The 23,094-nt window shown below is 37.8% G+C and overlaps 1 protein-coding gene across 7 annotated transcripts in view; it reads left to right on the top strand.

The window, feature by feature from the left end:
- ABI1 (abl-interactor 1) overlaps positions 1-23,094 on the top strand; it is a 64,907-nt gene that overhangs the window by 452 nt on the left and 41,361 nt on the right. For all 7 annotated transcript variants that reach the window (XM_004691318.2, XM_004691317.2, XM_004691312.2 and 4 more), the window contains exon 2: positions 20,067-20,234. In XM_004691318.2, the coding sequence (XP_004691375.1) occupies positions 20,067-20,234 (168 nt within the window). The remainder of the gene's footprint in view (positions 1-20,066; positions 20,235-23,094) is intronic.

Here is a 23,094-nt window from a genome sequence, read left to right as displayed (position 1 = left end):
GGGCGGGCGGTGCTCGCCGGGGCCGAGAACCCGCCGCCGCCGCGCGAGTGACCAGCCCACTGGGCGGGGTGGGGAACTGCCCTAACCTCGGCGGCTGCCTCAGTCCGCAGCTCCAACCCCAGCCCCAGCCCTCGCGGGCAGAGATCAGTGGCGGGGCTGAGGGAGTGGGGCTGCGATACAGGAAGTGGCTGTGGGGGTTGAAACCGTGGAATGAGAGAGAAAATGGGCGAGTGAACCGGGAGCCCGCCGCCGCCGGCGCCCCCCTGCCGCCCACCCCCCTGCGGGCTCGGCCCCCCGGGTCGCACTGCCCCCCTGCAGCCTTCCGTTGGTCGGGCTGCTGTCCGGGGGACGCGGCTGCCGCCCCGCGGCTTCTCCACCCGGAGAAGGGTCTAGGACTGGCGGAGGAAAGGGCAGGGACGAGGCGCTGGGAGGAGCAGCTGGAGGAGAGGAAAAGCGGGGTGGGGGCGATTATGTCAGTTCAACCCAGAGGGTGTGTCTTTTATTTATTTATTTTTTAAAAATTTGTCATGAGTCACAGTACACAGACCTCCCCAAGGAGAGGAGGAAGCGGTAGGGAGTGAGGGAGGGCGTAGAAGAGAAGTTAATCTTAAAATTCTTTTAATTGACGGCTTGTAAATCTGCCTGCCTGTTCATTTTCACGTCGGACCCCCCCCACCCCCGTCATTTTCACTTCCGCCCCCACTATAATGTTGGTAGAAATTATTTGGGCTATCGTTGTTATCAAACAATTGTTCTCGGCTACTTGGAAAAACTGTCTTGAATACTCTCTCTTACCCAAAAGTTCTTGAAGTGTTAGCTTCATAAGTAACTTAAAAATAGAATGGTGTAATCACCGGTTGCTTATTTTCTGAGGTTTCTCTCCAACCTAAGTAATTGTATAGAACTCGAACCCAGCGAGATTACAGAACGTATTTAGTCTCAGAACTAGAACGCAAAATGTTTACTGTAAATTTATTAGATAATGCTCGGAGCTGTATCTATGACAGATTCTTGCTTGTTTTTGTTTTAATTGAAAGTGAATTATGTTGTGGTAGTTGGTTTGTACCTCTTTAGCCGCATAAGCCAACAGTTTGCTATAGAAGCAATTAAAGTAGCAGAGTCCTTTGTATCACTGTAATGGCATCGCAAACTCCCTTGCCAGTGTAAGCATGGCCAAAAGGTGCTGTGAGAGGTTCAGAGTATTGCAGTGTAGAAGTATTTATAGCGATGCCTCCCATGTGATTATCATTTTTAAGAAGCAATAGTTTCTGTGTTGGCAAATGCTTTTCCTCGTTATTTTTAGAAGGGGATACTGTCTTCGGAATGTTTCAAATATTTCTCAATTTCCATATTAGTAACATTGTGTCTTCAGTAGCACTACTAAGAATTTATCTCATACAGTTCTTTTCAATCTTTTACTTTAGGAATTCTACTGATAAACTTGTTGAGTTGAACGCCTGCCTTATCTACGGTATTATTTGTTTCTGCAAACTTTGTATATGAACCTTTTAAAAAATGATATATATATATATTAGAGTATTGATATTAAAAATGTTTATTCAAGTTAATATGAAAAGCTTTACATTGAGATGAATCTCAGTTTGCTGAAGGTTTTAAAGATTTTGAAAGTTAGGGAGAGCACAGGAAGTTAAATTTAAATTGTCCCCATTCTAAAAAGTCATTAGTTTGTAGACAGATAAGTAAGTCTTAAAGAAGTGACTTCTTTTTGTTTTACCTGTTGGGAAATCTAACAAATATATGGTGTGGTAACTGCTACGTGTTGGCAAATGCAAACATGTTTTAACCTGTCTGTTGACTATTTCTTTTTCAGGTAGTTGGTTGCTGTAAGGTTTTTTTCCCTCCTTGACCCCTTTCATTTTCTTCCCCTCTTCCCCCAGTCATGTACCTTTGAAGCACTTTTAATCATTAGTAATATTCCTAATTCTAGCGCTATTTATGTGGTCTCTTACTTTAAAAATGCTAGTACCATGGTGCCAAGATCCACAGTTTTAGTGGGCCAGTTTTTTTGGTGGCCCTAAACTTGATTCCATTGAGTATTCTGATCATACCTGGGGGTCTTGGAGTGGGAGTGGTAGATGAAATTCACACATAGCAATGTTTATCTAGTAGTCTTTAAACTTTGGGCTTCATTATGCAAGCGACTAGCTGCTTTTTGAAGATGTACAGATAGGGTCAGTGCTCAGACAGGCACAGAATATGGTGAAGACTGTGGAAGGTGACAGAGTAGCTGACTTTGTGCTGTGCTGCCAACTTTGATGCTACACATACAAATAATAACCATTTAATGTCTTTTGAGATTTTCCCCTATTCTGTCTGTGAATCTTACTGAGTTATAACCAACACTCTACATACTTTCTCAGGGAAAGTAAGTGACTACTTGTGTTTTGATAATTTTTTTAAAGATGTATTTTATTTATGTATAAGAAGGTAGGTGTAGGCCAGAGGTGTATGTGTGTGGGTGTGGTGGCGAAAGGATTCACCAAAGCCAGACTGGGGAGGAGAACAGGGGATCTGCTGAAATACACTGCTAAGGGGAAGCAGCTGGAGAGACAGGACTGCTGTGCCATGTGGGTCAGCTCCCTGGCTGGAGTTTGATCAAAGGCTTGTTGCAGTGGCTGCTGATAGCTTTATAGTGCCGAGACTTAACCCCTTATGCCATCAGGGAGGCCCTTGTGATAATTTTTTATACCTAAGGTGAATTAAATTATTACCAGGGTGATTTTTGAGAATTCAGTTTTCCTAGAGTTTGGAATTACAGTCTAGTTCAGCTGTATCAGCTGACAGGTTTTTTTTGACTATAATGCAGTTAAGTGCTCGAGTACTTACTAGCTCTTTGGGTCCTAATGACTTTATTAAATTGTATTACTAATAGCAAAACTTCTCAAAAGAGTATTCTGCCTTGAAAGGGATTTTGAACTTGTTATGGGGAAGTAAAATTCAAAGTAGACGGCTTTTGTCCCATTCCCCCCCCCACATCCACACATTCATTTAGACATAGAAATCTACCTTTTTCCATCTTTAGTTTGATTTTTTTCTGTGGCTTATTTCAAAACATCACTCCTCAGCTTGAACCTACTCATTCATCTGACCAGTTCTCTTTCTTCTCATCTAATGTCCTTGCTGCCTTTGTCTTTGGAAACTATTATGGGAAGGAGAAAGGGTAGCTGAATGAAAAGTGGTAGAAGCTGCTTCAGATTTCCCAGCATTCAGATTGCTAGGCTGACTAAGGACAGAAAAGTCTTCCATATATTATAGCTTAATTTTTTAATTTAATTCAGTTTTTTTTTTTTTTTTTTGCCTGGAACTCTTATCAACAGAAGCTTCATATGAATGAACATGTACAGTCTAACTGGGAATATAAAGATAATGTCATTAGTGGGCTACTTAATTGAGCTTGCTTTCTTCATCCCAGGCTTATTTTTTGCTCATTTGATTATTATGTCCTTTTGACATGGAGAAGGTAATTTTTGAGCAAGAACACTTCGGAGTAGGCATAAGTAGGTAACATTTCTGGCACTGCACAATTTATCCCAATTGATAAACTGTCACTTAATTTTTATGAAAAGTGGATGCCTTTTCTTCTTTAACAGATTAGTAATCTGAGGTTCAGAGATATTAAATACGTAGCGTAATAGCATTCCATATCTAATTTTCAGTAGTGTTTGAAATCAAACCTAAGATTTTCTGGTTCCATATCCTAAGATCTGAATACCAGATAGGGTATATATTGCAACACAGGGAATGAAAAGAATGTGCAAAGAGGGTAGTAGAAAAGGAAAGAGGGTAATACAGCTTTCATTTATTGAGCACCTATTCTCATAGACTTTGCTGGTTGTCTTCTATTATCTTTTATCAGATCATAGCTCAAAGCAGTTAAGTGAATTTTGATCATGCAGTTAGGAATTGGAAGTTGGGATTTCTGACTTCCATAGACTCCACAGGCTATATTCTTTTCATATGTAGGAGTCTAGAATTCTGCTCTCTCCTGACACAAATGCATCTAGAACTCAGATTCTTGTTGAGCATGTCTAGGAATCTAAGCAGCTTTTTCTTTTTATCAATTTCTTCTGAGATGTAGGTTGTAAACATAAAAGCCAGATGTTTGTAATTTGGGGACTTAACTGGGTTGCCAAAAGACCAGCGTTTTGACACTTGAAGTGTTTTTTTTTTAAATTTTTTTGCATATCATATTTTATTTTAATTTCTTATGCTGAAAGCTTTTTCTTAGTTCAGTGCCCTTAGTTTACATTATTATTTGTATAATAGAAGTACAGAATCTCCCCCCTCAGATGATGTTATCACACAATGCCCACCAAAAGGCACCCTTAGTCATATTTTAATCTATCTAAAATTAAAAATTTAAATAAGATCTATTCAGAGAAGTTAAATTTTCAACTTTGTAACCTACAAACTATTCCCGCATGTGGAAGGGTTTATTATGGGAATCACAAGCTAGTTTTTCACTGAGTTCAGTGGATCCTTTTTCTTTCTTTGCATCACTTTCCTGTTTCATTCTGATTCAACTGGCAGTTATAAGAAGATTTGTAGAATAAATTTAAATTAACAGAACAAAATGCCTTGAAATATTTTGGGTAGTTTTGATAGTTCCACAAACTAGATTCAGGTAAAGATGGTCATAGTAATTGAGAAGATCAGATGGATTGGAAGTGGTATAGAATCCTTGGAATGACACTGAAGTTTCAGTAATGCAAATTGGAAATCTGAATGAGTTAGTGTTTCAATAATTAAAATTGTGATTACAATTAAAAATATTGTATTACATATTTAAAATTTTCAGAGTAAATTTTAGAAGTTCTCACAAGGGAAAAAAAGTTGTAACTGGTGATAGATGTTAACTAGACATTGTGGTGATCATTTTGTAGTATGCAGATACGGAGTCCATTATGTCATAAACCTGAAACAGATGTCTTAATGTCATTTGTATCTCAATAAAAAGAAAAATCAAACAGGGTTTAGGTAATTTTATGAAAGGTGTTCAGTTAATTGTTAGATTGACCCATGCCCTCTCATAACATGTATGTTAATTCTACTGACTAAGCAAGATTTGACCTTGCATATTAGGTCTTACATACTAGGTCTCGTGACAGTCCTTATTAGGATGGAATGTCAGACCAGTTCTTACTGATAATACTCTCAAGAATATGGAATATTCTTTGTAACTAATACTAATAAAAGCTTTTTAAAAAGATTTGTTTATGCATAGAGAACTGGGGCACAGGTCAGAGGTGCAGGGGCAGTGAGAGGATTCACCAGAGACAGAGCGGGCAGCAGAACTGGCAAATCTATCGATAAAGTACATTGCTGAAGGGAGCAGCGGGTGAGACAGGAAAATGTCTGCTGTGAACGTGGATCACCTCCAAGGCCGGGGATCAAACTTGCACTGAGGCAGCTGCAGCTAGTTTGCAGTGCTGTGTCCTAAACCATTGGACAACCAGGGAGGGCCTACTGACAAAAATTTTACATGTGGTACCTACATCTGTCTTGGTCTTTTTATTTATGCATACAGAACTGGGGTATAAGCCAGAGGTGCAGGGGCAGTGAGAGGATTCACCAGAGACAGAGCGGGGAGCAGAAAAGGCAGATCAATGAAGTACACTGCTGAGGGGAGCAGCGGGCGGGTCAGGAGAGGTTGGCATGCCACGTAGATCACCTCCGGGGCTGGGCATTGAACTTGCACTGAAGTAGCTGCGGCTAGCTTGCAGTGCTACTTCCTAACCCACTGCACCACCAGGGAGGGCCTGTCCTGGTCTTTTTAGGTCCCTGGTTGTAACATGTTTGTGCTTCAGCAAGTTTGGGGAAAGGATTTTTTTTGGAAGTTGTTGAAATACTCCTGTAGGATAAGGAAAATTTTCTAATTCCCTCTGTGTGCTCCTATTTTCTCCAGTTGGTTCTGATTGCTGAAGAATAATACTAATATTACTAATAATCCTTATAGTGGAAATTTGGTCAATTGGGGGTGTGGTGTGTAGCCATTTAAATAGCACTATTATCTTTGGTGAAATTATGTCCTAGAAATTAGACATTTTATGAGTAATAGATACGACTGTATTAGTCAAAAAGGAAGAACACTAATAATGGGACAAGAGGTCTATTCAAGCATTTGGAGAGGCCTCCCTGGTAGCACAGGGGTTAAAGACAATGCTGTTAAGCTATTGCCAGCCACTGCAGCACAAGTTGGATCCACCCAGCCAGGGAGCCAACCCACATGGCAGAGCAGATCTCTCCTATCTCACCCAGTGCTCCCCTCAGCTGTGTATTTTACAACATCTGCCTATTTTGCTCCCCACTCTGTCTCTGGTAAATCCTCATACTTCCTCTGCACCTCTGACTTGTACTCCAATTCTGTATGCATAAATAAGTAAATCTTTTTTTTTTTTAAGGGAGAACTTTAATATTTATTTTTATTTTTTTAATTTTTTTTATTACAAAGTTTATTTTTACATCATTTTGCACATTTTTTCCCCCATCTCGATTGTAATCCCCGCAGGTTTCCCATCACCAAATCACCCCTGTGCTACCACCATAGACCCGTGCATTTCCCTCTCTTTCCCCCCAGCCCCCCCGTTTTTGATCCCATTCCCCACTCCACCCCCATAGAATGTCTCTGGTATATGGTTGTTCATTATTTTTGTTATTTTCTCGCCTGGTCCATTATACTCCTGCTATGAGTGAAACCATCCGGTATTTTTCTTTCTCTTTCTGGCTTATCTCACTAAGCATGATCTTTTCCAGCTCCATCCAAGTTGCTGCAAAAGACATGTGTTTCTCTTTTTTGGTTGCTGAGTAATATTCCATTGTATATATGTACCACATCTTTCTAATCCAGTCATCTACTTTTGGGCATTTGGGCTGCTTCCATGTTTTTCCAATTGTAAATAAAGCAGCAATAAACATGGGGGTACAAGTATCTTTTTCAATCAGTGTTTTTGTGTCTTTTGGGTAGATACCTAGGAGTGGGATTGCTGGGTCGTAGGGGAGCTCCATGTTTAGCAGTTTGAGGAACCTCCAAACAGTTTTCCATAGTGGTTGTACTAGTTTGCATTCCCACCAGCAGTGCAGGAGAGTTCCTTTTTCCTCCACATCCTCGCCAACATTTGTTGTTGCTAGTTGTTTGAAGATGTGCCATTCTCACTGGGGTGAGGTGGTATCTCATTGTGGTTTTAATTTGCATCTCCCTTATTACGAGTGATGTTGAACATTTTTTCATATGCCTCTTGGCCATCTGCATTTCCTCTTTGGAGAAGTGTCTTTTTAGCTCTACTGCCCATTTTTTGATGGGGTTGTTTACTTTATTTTGTTGAGTTTCATCAGTTCTGTGTATATTTTTGTGATCAGTCCTTTATCGCTACTTTTGTGTGAGAAAATGTTTTCCCAATTAGTGATCTTTCTGTTTGTTTTTAGTAATGTCTCTTTTGCTGTACAGAAGCTCTTTAACTTGATGTAGTCCCATCTATTTATCTTTGCCTTCGTATCGTTGCATTGGGTGCTCTATCGTTAAAGATGTCGCTGAGTGTATGTCGTGAAGTGTTTGACCCATCTTTGCTTCTAGGTATTTTATGGTTTCTGTTCTTATGTCTAGGTCAGTAAATCTTTTTTAAAAACCCAAAACACCAAACATTAGGAGACTATAGCTTTAATTCTATAAGATCTGTAAAAATGGTGCTGGTAAGGTTAAAAAAGTGAAGTAAAAATAATAGTTAAATGCTAATGTTGGAGTATTAAACATTTTAATGGGGGTGCTGTTTATTTTTCTGTTGATTGTAATTTTTTTTTAAAGATTTATTTATTGTGCATACAGAACTGGGGTACAGGCCAGAGGTGCAGGAGTGGTAAGAGGATTCACCAGAGACAGAGTGGGGAGCAGAACAGGCAGACTGATGAAGTACACTGCTGAGGGGAGCAGCAGGTGGGGCAGCAGAGGTCTGCTGCACCATGTGGGTCACCTCTGGGGTGGGGATCGAACTCAAGCTGAAGTGGCTTTAGCTTCTTAGTGCTGTGCTTTAACCCTCTGCGCCACTAGGGAGGGCCCTGTTGATTGTATTTTAATGATGTTATGGTCTGATATTTGGAAGAAGTAATAGTCAAACCCTGTAAGTTTTCTAGACCTTAATACTTAATAAGATTTTTGCCAACAAAAATAAGGATTTTTTAAAAAAGATTTATTTATAGGGACCTCCCTGGTGGTGCAACCGGTAGGATGCAGCACTGCAAGCTAGCCCCAGCCACTTCAGTGCAAGTTCGATCCCCAGCCCCAGAGGTGACCCACATGGTGCAGCAGACCTCTCCTGACCTGCACTGCTCCACTCAGCAGTGTACTTCATTGATCTGCCTGTTCTGCTCTGTTCTGTCTCTGGTGAATCCTCTCACCACTTACGACCTTCACCCCAGTTCTTGTATGAGTAAATAAAACCTTTAATTAAAAAAACTAAAAAAAGAGGACCCCAGATAACTTTTCCTTCATTGTGTCAAACATACCAGTATTTACTGTTTCATAAATTAAAACAAAAGTTTAAAACATTTATTCATGTAAAATGACATCGTTGGGACTTACTTTTTGTTAACACGACCTATTTACTGAGAAACAACCATAGCTTTCCAAAACAAAAAGTTTAATGAGAAGTATGTCATTGTTTTATATTATTGCAAATTTCTTTAATGACTGGTTAATGGAAGACTATTTTACCTACTTTTGCATTCAGCCTGTTGTGATATTTTATTTTCATTAAGTATGTGAGAAAAATTGATTTCTAATACAGTTAAGTAGTTAGGGAGGGAGAAGTTAATTGCCTTTGTATAGGTAGTTGTGGATCTTTCTTTGATATGATACTTCACCAAAATTAAACAGAAGGTGGATTCTTTAAAAATTTTTTAAAAAAGATTTATTTATGCGTACAGAAATGGGGTACAGGTCAGAGGTACGGAGGTGGAGAGAGGATTCTCCAGCGTATGTTGGGAGCAGAACAGGCAGATCTTGATGAAGTGCACTGCAGAGGGGAGCAGTGGGCGACACAGGAGAGATCTGCTACATTATTTGGATCACCTCTCTGGCTGGGGATGGAACTGGTGCCGAAGCGCTGTGGTTAGCTTCATTGTGCTGTGCCTTAACTCATTGAGCCATCAGGGAGGGCCCAAAAAGGTTTTTTTTAAAAAAGGTTTATTTTTTTAGGTCCTTCCTGGTGGTGCAGTGGGTTAGGATGCAGCACTGCAAGCTAGCCTCAGGCACTTTAGTGTGAGTTTGATCCCAGTCCTGGAGGTGACCCACATGGTGCAGCAGGCCTCTCCTGTTTCTGGCTGTTCCTCTCACCAGTGTACTTCATCCATCAACCTATTCTGCTCCCTACTCTGTCTCTGGTGAAACCTCTCACTAACCTTGTACCTCTTGCCTGTACCCCAGTTGCGTATACATAAATAAATAAATCATAAAAAAATTTATACATACAAGAGCTGAGGTGTGGGGTCACTATAGGCAGAGTGGGGAGCAAAACAGGTGGATTGACTGAAACACACTGTTGAGGGGAGCAGTGGTCGAGGCAGGAGAGATCCGCTGTGCCATGTGGGTCAGCTCCTTCCCTGGCCAGGGGTTGAACTCGTGCTGCAGTGGCTACTCTAGTTTCTCTGTGCTGAGACTTAATCCCGTGGGCCACTAGGGAGGTCCCAGAACGTGGTTTCTGAAAGATTGATTGCAGTAGGTGTTCTGAAACTAAATCATTGAAGATTTCGCACTCCTTTACATTAAAAGTTGTATCATGGGTTATTTGAAAGGTATTTGTTCATTGAACTATGCATATCTTCTGAATGTTGACGTATATGAAAAAGAATCACCTATAACTGCAGGTATTACTGGGGAGTGCCTTTAAATGTTGAAATATTCCAAGGGCTTGGGGATGGATACACATTTTGTTAAATTTTAATTTTTTGTTAGAAAGTTGAAATTTGACTACTGGAACAGATATTGATGGTTTTCCCCTTGAAGTGATAGGCTCACTTGATTCACATTTAGAAAAATGCCTGCTAGAAATCCAGTCTGAATATGCATACTCTTTTTTTTGAGTAACAGTGAAGTCGTATTTTGAAGTTCCATGGAAAGATTACTTACTCAGCTTATGGATAAATTGCATAAGTCCTTTTTTTCTCTTAAAGTGAACCATAATAATTAATGCTATATATGTCCCTACCATTTTAAGCCGCACAGAATGTTAAAAGATATCTTAAGAATCAAGACTTGATAGTATACATTTTTTCCTGCTTCATTCAAAACACTTAGATGAAATGGCTTTTTCCTTTCCTGTGTGTTTGACAGTAAAGAACACAATGATTACAAGTACAGTTGGTGTTACTGCCTTGATTCATGCTAAGAGGCTAGTAGTTTACTCATGTCTTTGCACCATTCAGCACACCATTGAGCGCACACACACAAAAAAACGATATTCTGAAAATAGTTTTGCCCTGTAAAGCTCCTGAAAGGGACTTAGGAAATTTCAGTGGTCTGCAGACTTCACTTTGAGAAATTTTGGTGAAGATGATTGCTTCAGTAGACTAAATGTCTTTTTTTAAAAAAAGATTTATCTATGCATACAAGAGCTGGGGTACAGGCCTGAGGTGCAGGGGGTGAGAGGATTCACCAGAGACGGAGTGGGGAGCAGAACAGGCGGATCTACTGAAATACCCTGCTGAGGGGAACAGTTGGGTTAGAGGAGGTCTGCTGTGTCATCTCCCTGGCTAGGGATTGAACTTGAACTGCTGCTACAGTGGCTGTGGATAGCTTCATAGTGCTGCACTTTAACCCATTGGGACACCAGGGAGGGCCCTAAGTGTCTTTTTTTTTTTAGGATTTGCTTTATGCATATAAGAGCTGGGTTGTAGACCAGAGGAAGGGGGGATGAAGGGGTGTGAGAGGGTGAGAGGATCATAGACAGAATGGGAAAACAGAACAGGTGGATCTATTGAAATACGCTGCTGAGGGAATAGTGAGCAAGACAGGACAGGTCTGTTTTGCCATGTGTGTCACCTCCCTGGACGAGGGATCAAACTTGAGCTTGAAAGCTAGCTTTGTAGTGCTGTGCTTTGACCTGTTGCACCACTATGGAGGGCCCCTAATTTTGAAATAGTTTTAAAATTTTCATATATTTATTTTCTTCAAATTTACCCTTGCCAAAATCTTAGTAGTTTGAATAAATCTGATTAGTAGGAACTTATTTAAATGATATGATTTTTATAAAACCATATGAAGTAGCTTTAATTTTAAAGTGATGTAATAATAATTTATTTCTAAGTTGAGTGTGTTCCAATTTAGATATGAAGAAATCTGCTATTGAATATTCAACTATGTGACTATTTTACTTAAAAATATATTCAAAATTCAGATCTTGATATTATCCAGTAGTAATATATTTATATCTAGAAAAATAGTTGTGTTGATGTGGGAGAAAAGGACAAAATGTGTTTTTGTTATAGCTGTTTCTCTGGCATTTTTCCTTTTTATATAGTTTTATTTCTATCATGAAGACTTTGGATTAATCTATTTCTCTTTCAGAGAGATTGAAATACCTTTTTACTTTTTCAGCTTCCTTTTCCATTAAAATTAGTAGTCAAATAATTAATATTCATATTTCCTTTGAATATTGGTGGGACATACTAGTGATATGCCAGTTCTTTCAGAATAACAGAGAATACCATAAAGATGTCAGAGAAAAGTGGCAAAATTTCATTGGTCAAAGTTGGAACCTTAGGTGTTTTAAAAGAAATGGTCAGTAAAGTGAAGTATGTTTACTTATATGTAACATGTATTTTACATTATGACAGAATACATGTTTGTCACCCATTTAGTTAGCAGAAGAACTTTTTTCTGTGTTTTTAACAGTGTGTGTACTGGATTTTTGTACTTAAGGGATTTATATCTTCCTTCCGCCTTCCTTTAAAGTCTTAACACTATTAGTAGGTTTTATCTAGGAAGTGCAATTTGACATGAGAGTATATAGTGAGTTCCTTCACCTAGTGTATCATATTGAAGAAGTAATGTTGGAGTTGAGATCTGAAGAGTTACATGCTAACCAAGAAATTTTGAGGGAAGGAAAAACAGTGTTTCTACCAGAGGGAACAGGAACATAAGTCTTCAGCAAATAGTTATTTATCACCTACTCTTAGAAAGACTGTGTTAGGTACTATGATGTAGTGTTATGATGTCTATTTTATATATTACATTGTTAGGTAAAAAATCATGGACTTGTGGAGGATTATAAAGCATTTAAGTTTAAAAAATTGATCACATATATAAGTGAGGAAATGCTCTGTACAGAAGAAATTGGTTGTTATTTTTGAAAGTTTTGATTCTAGTTTTGGCAGTCATTAGAATTTTGCTTATGGAAGAAAAATTATCAAGCAGCATTTTTTTTTAAAGATTTATTTACTTATGCATACAGTACTGGTATACAGGCCAGAGGTGCAGGAGCGGTGAGAGGATTCACTGGGAGACACAGCTGGGAGCCGAACAGGCCAGATTGATGGGAAGTACACTGCTGAGGGAAGCAGTGGCCAGACAGGAAAGGTTTGCTGCACCATGTGGAATCGAACTTGCACTGAAGCCGCTGCTTCATTATGCTTTAATCCATTGGGCCAGCTTCACTGTGCTTTAATCTGCTGTGCCACAATGGAGGGCACTCAAGCAGCGTTTTGTTTTTTTCCTAAAGCAATGCATTCCTATAAGAGATTCAGATAATATAGTTCTATTAAATACAAAACTTGAAATTCCCTTTTATTTATTCCCTGTTCTTAGTCAGGGTTTTTATCCTTTCAGTTTTAGGCAGAGGGTGGGGCCATTAAAGAAAAACCATGTTACATTAATGCCAGTTGGATTAATGTAGGGACAGACTGTATGAGGAATGACCAGTGAGGATTGTTATTTATCCACATGGAATTCTTGTATGAGATAGCTTCAGCTAAGATTGTAAAGGAAGGAATGGATACAGGAAAGTAAGAATCAGGAAACCTTGGTGAAGAAGATAATAGAGTGGTTAAGGAAAGGGGAGATCTCAGAGATAACTTTGTCTGTTGCTGTTCACCAGCTTAAAGCTAATACGCCTACAGAGGTAATTTGCAGTCACAGAAGTGAATCTATAGACCTTCTCTTTTCAGTCGTTAGTACACAGTTGGTTCCAACACTTTCCAGCTTTTACTCCTCCACAATTGAATTGATTGGCAGAGCAGTGGGTTGGAAAATAGGAATGAGGCTTGACTGTTAGCTGTGTGGGCAGAGTGGGGAGAAGAAAGAGAGGAAAGGGACTCCAAGGTCTCTGGCTATATACTATTGGATATAGCAAGTTTCTCCTGATGTCACTTTTGATGTTCTGTCATAATCTTCTGTACTATAAATTGTCATTTTTATACCCTTACAATCTCTTTATAAATACTTGTATTAAGATTTGTGTGATTTATAAGAGGTTTGGGGACTGTCACTTTTGAGAAAGGAACTTTTTGGTGGGCTTGACCTGGTGGGACTGAGAGGAGAGAGCCAAAGAGTAACCCTTCTGCTATTTAAAAATATAAAAAATGCTGCAGAGTTGAGGGAAGAGGAGGTGACCATAGAGGTTTATTAATAATCCCTGCAGTGACTGTTGATTCATTTCAGATACTTATTGCAGCAAATAAAGTTTCACCTTTGCAAAGTGGGAAAAATGAAAATAAGAACTCTATCTACTGAAATTATTTCCAGCCTTTCCCCAAATAACAATATTTCAGAGGCTTTGAAGAAATTTGGTATCTCAGCAAATGATACTTCAACACTAATTATTTATATTCAAGAAGTAGAAAACAAATATATCAAGAATACCTTTTATCTCAGGTAGAAGGTCTCAAATAAAATATCTTCCTGAAATACCAACTGTTACAGACTCAAAAAGATATATAAATGCCCTTCACAAGAAGAAAGTATTGGGACGTTATTGGATGGCATCATTTGTAGCTTGCAACCGATGATGTTTTGTGAAATGACAAGTATTAACAAAAAATACTCAGCATTCATAAAATAATTGATTTTCCTTTTCTGAATATAAAACATAATAGACATCTCTGTTATGAAGATGTAATTATAAACTCCTAGAAAGTTATAGCTTTCCAAAATCTCAGTGTGCTGTGGTTCAGACTCAGGTAGTGCTCCTAATGGCTCCATCTGACTTTCTGTGCCATCACTAAAACATGTTCTTTCCATCAGTCTGTAAATGTTTGGAGTGAATTTAAGTGAAGTGCAGTGTTGGGAGTTTCAGAGAAGGCATCCCTTCATGAAGAATGAGTTTAGTTGAATCATGAGATTAAAGAGTTAAGGGGTGTTAGGGAGGGTTGGGAGGCAAAGATATAGGCAGTTAGGAACGTCATGCATTCAGGGCATGTTTGAGAGATACAAGTAGTTTGTATTGTATCTGATGCAATGGAGGCTTGTGGAGGAGATTAAGTCTCAGTTAAAAATAAACCTGAACTACTGCCATTAAACTTAGAATTATAATATATACTGAATTATACTTAACCTTTACCAGTGTGTTGTGTATCTGAGTGGTTTCATGTTACTAATTAGCATCTTTACATTTCAGCTTTAAGACTTCATTATTTCTTTCTATTTTAAAGATTTTGTTATTTATGCATACAAGAGCTGGGGTATAGGCCTGAGGTTGGGGGTGGGGGGTGGTGAGAGCATTCATCAGAGTAGAGAGTGGAACAGGCAGATTGACTGAAATACACAGCTGAGTGGAGTAGCTGAGACAGGAGGGGTCTACTTCCCCAAGTGGGGAAGTAGCTCCCTGGCCATGATCAACTGTACTTCGGTGGCTGCAGATAGCTTGATAATGCTGAGACTTAACCCCTTGAACCACCAGGGAGACCCAGCACTTCATTATTTCTTATAATGCAGATCTGGTTGTTATTACTGACCCCCCAACCCCCCCAACCTTTACCTATTTGGAAAAGTCTATCTCTGCCATAGTTCTCAAGGACAGCTTTGATGAATGAAGTATTCTTGGTTGGTATTTTTTTTCCCTTTTAATATTTCACTCCCTTGACCTGCAACGTTTCTGCCGAGAAATTTGCTGATAGCTTTATGATTCCCTTTTATGAGCTGTTGCTGCTGCTTTTTCGCCTTCTTGTCATCCTCTTTTTCCTGCTTCTATTAAGATTCTTCTTGATTTTTGACAGTTTTATTATGTCTTGGAAAAGATCTCTTTGAGTTGAATTTGGGCACCTGTCAGCATCATGAATTTGAATGTCCAAACTTTTACCTATACTAGGGATATTTCTTATTGTTCTTTACTTTCTGTTCTTCTTTCTTTTTCTTATGGAACATCAATAATTTGCAAATTACTTTTCTTTGAGAGAGAGAGAGAAAACATTCTGATGTGAAGCTATTTCTAAGTCCATACTTGAAAGACTGATGGGTGATGGAGTCTGCTGTATAGGTGGTCTCTCTTCTTAAAATGACTTTTTAATCTTGGACTGACTGGGTTTCACAATCCCCTCTCTGTATCGAGAGCTCCCATAAAGGCAATTTTTGTCATGACAAATTATTGTTGTGGCTAGAAAACCATGAGGGATATCCATTCCATTGGAGAGGAAGATACCCTTCATTTGACTATTTGGATGACTTTTTTTCCCATAAAAATTTAGAGTTACATTGTTAAGAAATATAGAAGAAGACACAAAGAAATGAAAGGACATTCCCTGTTCATGGATCAGAAGCATTAACATCAAAATGCTATCTTACACAAATGCTATCACAGCTCCTTAATTTGCATTTAGATTTCTAATTGATTACTTAGTTTAGATTCAGTATGTGGTGATATATAAATATTTTTCTTTCTATTGTTTTTCTAGTTTATTACTGATGTGTGAACAGACTATTCTCATCTCAGATTTTTGGAAATAGTTACAAAAAGTGACTATCTCACAATTCTTTTGGAATAACTAATTTAGAAAATTCACTTAATTTTGATAAAGATACTTTCATTGATTTGTATACTCTTATAAGTCTTATACTGTAACAAAATAGATTAAGAAACTAGGGTAATGGTAGTTTCAGATAGGTACATCAGAGGTCCTGATTTTTAGTTTGGAAAATGTGATTGATAAATTGCTAGAATGGAGACCAGCCAGGGCTAATTTTGTGAGACTTTATTGTAAGCTTGTATAAACCAGGAAGTAGGCAGAGTTATTGATAGGACAAGATACTTTTGTTGGTATTTATAGAACCTTGCTTTTTTTTTTTTTTTTAAAGCAGAAGTCCTTTGTTTTTCTCAAGTTAATTAATTGAGGGTGGTGCTGATTGTGACAGTATTAATACCTCCCCACCTAGTAGCTTATAAAATGATGCATTATATTCCTTAAGTGATTTCCTACTAGAATCACATTTATCTGGGTATGAATTAAAGATGTGAACTTTTTACTTTAATGAGGAATGGCTTAGAAAAGTGTTAAATGTTTAATTTTTTTGTTTATTTATAGAACTGCTATAAAGAGCTGTATTTCATAGATCAGAACATTCTTAGCAATCCTGAGAAAATCTGCTTTCTCACTCTTTTTGTTAATTACAATTCACAAGGCACACAAATTAGTTAATGATGACTTGGAATGGCTTGTCTTAGAGGAAACACCTAGTAATTTCACTTTGACACATTAGAACTTTGTTCACTCATAGAATTATAAACTGGGAGGCATTCTGGGATATTGGAAAACTGACCTTAGAGACATAGTGACTCTGTTACTTCTTAGCATTGCTAGTTTGAACAAATTAAATGTCACCAAATTCCTCTTTTCTCTCTTTCCTCATTGTTAATTAGTCCAAGTGATGTATTTAGCATAGAGATACTTTTCTTTGGTCCTCCCTGGTGGCACAGCAGGTTAGGACCAAGCACTGCAAGCTAGTGGCAGTCACTTCAGTGAGAGTTTGATCCGTGGCCCCAGAGGTGACCTATATAGCGCAACAGACCTCTCCTATCCCACCCGCGGCTCCCCTCAGCAGTGTACTTCATTTGCCTGTTCTTTTTGCCACTCTGTCTCTGGTGAATTCTCCCATCACCCCTGCATCTCTGTACCCCAGTTCTGTATGTATAAATAAATAAATATTAAAAAAAAAGATACCTTTCTTTGTGGTACAGAGTACATATTAGAGCAGAGGTCTCCCCATTCTTGTGTCTTCTCTGCATTTTCCCAGCCCATGTTATAAAACTGTAGCAGAAGTGATCTTTCTAAAGTCAAAAAAGTAGCCCTTTTTTTCTTCTTGAAAATTCTTTAATAGTGCCCTGCTAGCCTTAGAATGAAGTTCAAATTCTTCAAGAACCATTAGGATCCCTTTAGCAGACTGATAAATATTAACATATAATTGTTTTGTTGGATGACCAAACCAGACTGATACCTCAAATACTTTTTTTTTTTTTTAACGGATTTATTTATGCACACAACTAGGATACAGGTTTAGAGGTACAGGGGTGGTGAGAGGATTCACCAGAAACAGTGGGGAGCAGAACAGGCAGATTGACGAAGTACACTGCAGTAGGCGAGCCAGGAGAGGTCTGGCAAGCCAGGAGAGCTCTGTTGTGCCATGTGGGTCACCTCTAGGGCGGGGCTCAAACTGGCACTGAAGCAGCCATGGCTTGGCTTAGCTTGAAAGTGCAGGCTCCAACCCTGTGCACCACCATGGAGGGCCCTCAAATAACATTTTAATGAGTACTGTTCATCTGTAAATTAGTGGACTAGTTTAAAAAACTGCCTTACTCATTTGAGAGTTATCCTAATCTTTTGTTTATATGAGGAGTATTACTATACATTGTTAACTCTTATTTTTCAAACATTTTTCTTTTCCCATGTTGAAGTTAAATAATTCATGATGCATTTACTTGGCTTTAGCTAATAAAACTCAACCAACTTAGGCTTAAACAGTAAGGTTACTTCACTTAGGGATGAAACTCTAAATTAGGATTTTACCAGGTTTGATTGGTTCTTTAGCTCAATATCATCAAGGGTTAAATTACTTCTATTTCTTCCTATGTGGAGGGGTTATAGATGATGTTATTATTAGCTTTATTTTTCAAGCTGGATGGTTTGTAAAACAGTTGGAATAAAAATGTTGTATGATTATTAAAAGACTTTTGTAAAATCACATTAGTATAATAGAAAGACAAATAACTCATAATTTGCCTGTTTATGTGCTCATGTCTCTCTTCTGGTTTGTATACCTATTATTTCAAACAAAATGTATAGTTGTATATGTTTTGTGTTCCCACCCCCATTATGATTGTATCAAGAGGATCTTCCATTTCATTAACAATTATTAGTAGAGATTATTTTTTTCTCCTGGTAACTCCAGTAATGATCCTTAAAAATTTTGGGTACAGAAAATGAATAGATCTCCCTGGTGGTGTAGGGTTTGAAGCCTCAGTGCTATTAAGCTATCAATCCCTGGTCAGGGAGCTGACCACCTGGGGTAGCTATTCCCCTCCCTCATCATGTATTTTAGTGGATGTGCCTGTTCTGTTCCCCACTCTGTCCCTGGTGAATACTTTTACCCCCTTGTTCCTCTGGCCTATACCCCATTTCTTACATGCATAAATAAATAAATATCAAAAAGAAAAAAATAGTAAGGATAGAGAAACATTTGAAGAATGTTAGAAACTACCATTATTTTGGCATTCTGAGATAAACCATTAATATGTTGATACAGTTTCTTTTAGAACTTTTTTGTTTGTATGTATGTATACATGTTTCTTTTATAAGTTGGGTGCATAATTTGTAACCTGTTCTTATGACTGAATATTTTAAATGCCTTCTTATTTTTCATATTCCTGTTTTTGAAGTTGACTCATATGAGGAATTCCAGAGAAGAAAAAAATTAGAACTATAACTGATGAAGTTTAAAGAATGTTAGGAACTACCCATTTCTTACTATTCTGTTAAAAACAAAATTTTTAAATTTTTGTCCAGTTATCCTAGACCCTTTGTTAGGAAAGAGTCTCCTTTAACCATTACATTGCCCTGGCTACTTTATCATAAATTAAGTGTTGCTATACATATGGATTTATTCCCGAGCTTTTGGTTCTGTTTCATTGATGTGTGTTCCTGTTTTTGTGCCAATACTGTATTGTTTTAGTTTCTATTGCTTTGTAGTATAGTTCAAAGTCAGATTCTCTTCCCTTTTCCCTCAGGATTGCTTTAACTATTTAAGGTTCTTTTGCATTTGATTTTTAAAAAAATTATTTATTTATGCATACAGAACTGGGATACAGGCCAGAAGTGCAGGAGTGGTGAGAGGATTCACCAGAGACAGAGTGGGGAGCAGAACAGGCAAATCGACAAAGTATTCTGCTGAGGGGAGCAGTGGGCAGGTCAGGAGAGGTGGATCTCCTCTGGGGTGGGGATCAAACTTGCACTGAAGCAGCTGCAGCTAACTTGTAGTGCTGTGCTATAACCCGTTGCACCACCAGGGAGGGCACTTTTGTATTTGATTTATTTGCAGAATATTGTTGGTATTTAATAGGGATTGTATTAATTTTATATATGGCTTTTGGCGTAGTCATTTTAATTATATTGATTTCCCATCATGAACATGGAATTTCTTTCCATTTTCTATGTGATGATTAGTGTTCTTCAGTAACATCTTGTAGCTTTCATCATGTAAGTCCTCAGGTTAATTCCTGGTTATTTGATTCTTTTTGTTGTGATTGTGAATCAAATTATTTTACTATTTTTTTTCCTTTTCTTGTAATGTGGTGAATTGGTGGTTGTGGTTTTAAGCAACTTAAAGCCAATTATTGCATATCACTTCTTATCGTAGGCACTTGGTAACTCCTCTAGTGAATCCTAAGTGCATGGACTGCAATCGTTTCCATCTGGCAGATAGACATTTCTGCCATGACTTCACCAATGTCCTGAGACTTCAGATTAGTCTGATAAGTTTTTGATACAGTTGGGTTTTTCAATTACAACTTTTATACAGAATATATATGTTTAATGCATGTTAATTTAGTAAATAACGGTTCTTTTTCTTATTTCAGGCAACAGATAAGAGAAAAGCTTTAGAAGAGACCAAAGCCTACACAACCCAATCCCTTGCTAGTGTTGCTTATCAAATAAATGCATTGGCCAACAATGTACTCCAATTGCTGGACATCCAGGCCTCTCAGCTTCGTAGAATGGAGTCATCCATCAATCATATCTCACAGGTAACAGCTTCTAAAAGCTTTTAAATTCACATGATCAGTTGTTAGTCTGTATCTGTTGTAATGTTTTTATGTACACACATACACACACACACATCTGTATATATTAATCTATTAATATAGTGAGCTTAACTCACTTTGCTTTCCTTGCATAAACTCCACTTGACTGTGTATATAGATGGTTAGACTTTTGCTATACTACTGTTTTTTTTTTTCTTTTTTTGCAGTAATCCTGTTAGTGGTAATGTTTCTGTCTGACTTTCATGTTAGCTGGTCTTACAGAATATATAGGACAGTAATCTTTCCTCTTCACCTTTATGGAAATGAGTGTTTAGAATTGATATTTATATCCCTCAAATGTTTGGACTTCCCAGCGAAACCATCTAGAACTGGAGTTTTCTTAATAGGAAGGTTTCAAACTATTTTTATTTGTACCAGTTTATTCTGTTTTCTTCTTGAGTGAGCTTTATGTTTTTCCAGGAATTTGGCAGTTTCCTTTAAGTTGTTATATTTATTGGTATGACACTGTTAATAACATTCTTTTTATTCTTTCATATTTGTAGTCTCTATAATGATAGCACATTACTCATTGTTCATATTGGTAATTGGTGTCTGTTTTACTTGATAGTATGACTAATTTATTGTTGACTTGTATAAACCTGAACTTTTGGTTTTAATAATTTTCTGTTGCATTGATTTTTCTTTCTGATCTGATTTTTTTTTAACCTTAGGATTAATTACATGTATTTAAGGCTAAAATCCAAGGTCATGGGGATCCTTTTTGCTTTCATATATATATATATATTTTTTCAATTGAGGTAACTTTAGTTTAAAACACAAGTTTTTAGTTTACAGTTTCTCAGCTTAGCATCTGTCTGTCTATCTTTATCTATCTATAGTATACCAGACCCACTGTCAAATATCTAGTCACCATCTGCCATCGGTCAATTGTAGTCACTACCAAAAGGTTAGTATCCTTTTGCCCCCTTCTCTGTTGACCACCATTCTGTTGTCATAGTCTGAGGATTTGTCTTTGGTTTATTAATTCATTTGCTTTTTTTCCTCTACAGTCCATACAAATGAAAAACTTTATGCTATTTATCTTCCTTCTGACTTTATTTTACTTACATAATCTCCTCAAGATCCATCCATCTTGTCCCAAATGGCAGGATTTCATATTTTTATATATGGCTCGATAGGACCCATTATTTATATTTGTCAGTCTTCATTTTCAATTCATCTGTCATTGGACATTTGGGTTGTTTCTATGTCTTGGCTATTATAAGTAGGGTTTCAATGATCATAGGGAGTGCATATATATCTTTTCAAATCAGTATTTCATCCATATACCCTTGTGGATCATGTGGTAGTTTTACTTTTTAAAAAACATACTTATTTATACATACAGAATTGGGGTACAGGCCAGAGGTGTGTGTGTGTGTATGGGGGGGGGGTAAGAGGATTCGCCAGAGACAGAGCAAGGAGCAGAATAGGCTGACTGATGAAGTACACTGCTGAGGGGAACAGTGGGCAGGTTAGGAGAGGTCTACTGCTCCATGTGGGTCACCTCTGGGATGGGGATCAAACTCATGTTGAAGTGGCTGCCATAGCTTCATAGTGCTGCGCTTTAACCCAATGCACCACCAGGGAAGGCCCTACTTTTAAATTTTTGAGTAAAATCCATACTATTTTCCATAGTGGCTGTACCAGTTTACCAACCCACTAGCAGTATACAAGGTTTTCTTTCTGTTCACATTTATGTTGATAGTTACTACTTTTTGACCTTTTGATAGTAACTATTTTAACTGATGTGAAGTGAGATCGCATTGTGATTTTCATTAGTGTTCCTTGATAAATGATGTGGAACCTCTTTTCATGTGTCTATTGGCCATCTGTAGTCTTTGGTGAAATGTCTGTTTGGAATCTATGCCTTTTTTATTCCCATTAGATTGCATATTTTTTTTTTTAGTTGTATGAATTATTTATATGCTTTGAATTTTAACCCCTGTCTTATAAATGGTTTGTAACTATCTTTTACTGTTTAATACACTGTCAGACCCTTCCCTTTATAAGGCAGAGTTTGTATGTTTTCTAAGCAGAAGAACCTCTGGGAATTTTAACATTAAACCTTTTTTTCCCTATGGTTTTGGCCTCTCATTTAAGGTAGATCAAGTTGGGCTCTGCATCTATATCTAGAAGCACAGTTACCCGAATGACCTTGTTTGAGTATTATTTGGGCCCAGATGTAGCTCCAGGACTAGTGTTTGTCTTTCTTTTACAATTATCTTTGATTTGTGAAGAAAGAAAAAGAGAGTGAGTTTCATTCATAGGTATTATAAGTTGGTGAATGTTGTCCAAGTATGGCTTATGTTGAGCGCTAAGATTTTCCTTTTTTTTTTTTATAATTTGCTTTTTTAATCTTCTCTTTTTTATTTAAATGACAGCTGATAAAATATTTTTGTTGGTTTTTAAAATGCCTTTATTGGCCAGAAAATTGGTAAGGATACTTTTCCCCCCTTCCCTTTCTTCCTTTTATGTCTTTCAGTCCAACTGTTTTCTTTCTTTGCATTCCCTTCCCTCCTCTTGTCTTAAATAATCTACTAATCTGTAAAATTCACAGTTCAAGAACTTAAGTTTCATATCTCAATGATCATCTTCTTTTTTAAAGATTTATTTATGTATACAATAATTGGGGTACAGGCCAGAAGTGTGTGGGTTTGTGTGTGAGAGAATTCACCAGAGACAGAGTAGGGACCAGAACAGGTGGGCTTACTGAAATAGCACTGCTGAGGGGAGCAATGGACTGCACAGGGTCACCTCCCGGGTTGGGGATTGAACTCATGCTCATGCTGTTGTGACTGCG

Source organism: Condylura cristata, unplaced genomic scaffold (genome assembly GCF_000260355.1).
Source record: "Condylura cristata isolate star-nosed mole 26May11 unplaced genomic scaffold, ConCri1.0 scaffold00030, whole genome shotgun sequence".
Taxonomy (NCBI): Eukaryota; Metazoa; Chordata; class Mammalia; order Eulipotyphla; family Talpidae; genus Condylura; species Condylura cristata.
This window is presented reverse-complemented; position numbering and strand designations above follow the sequence as displayed.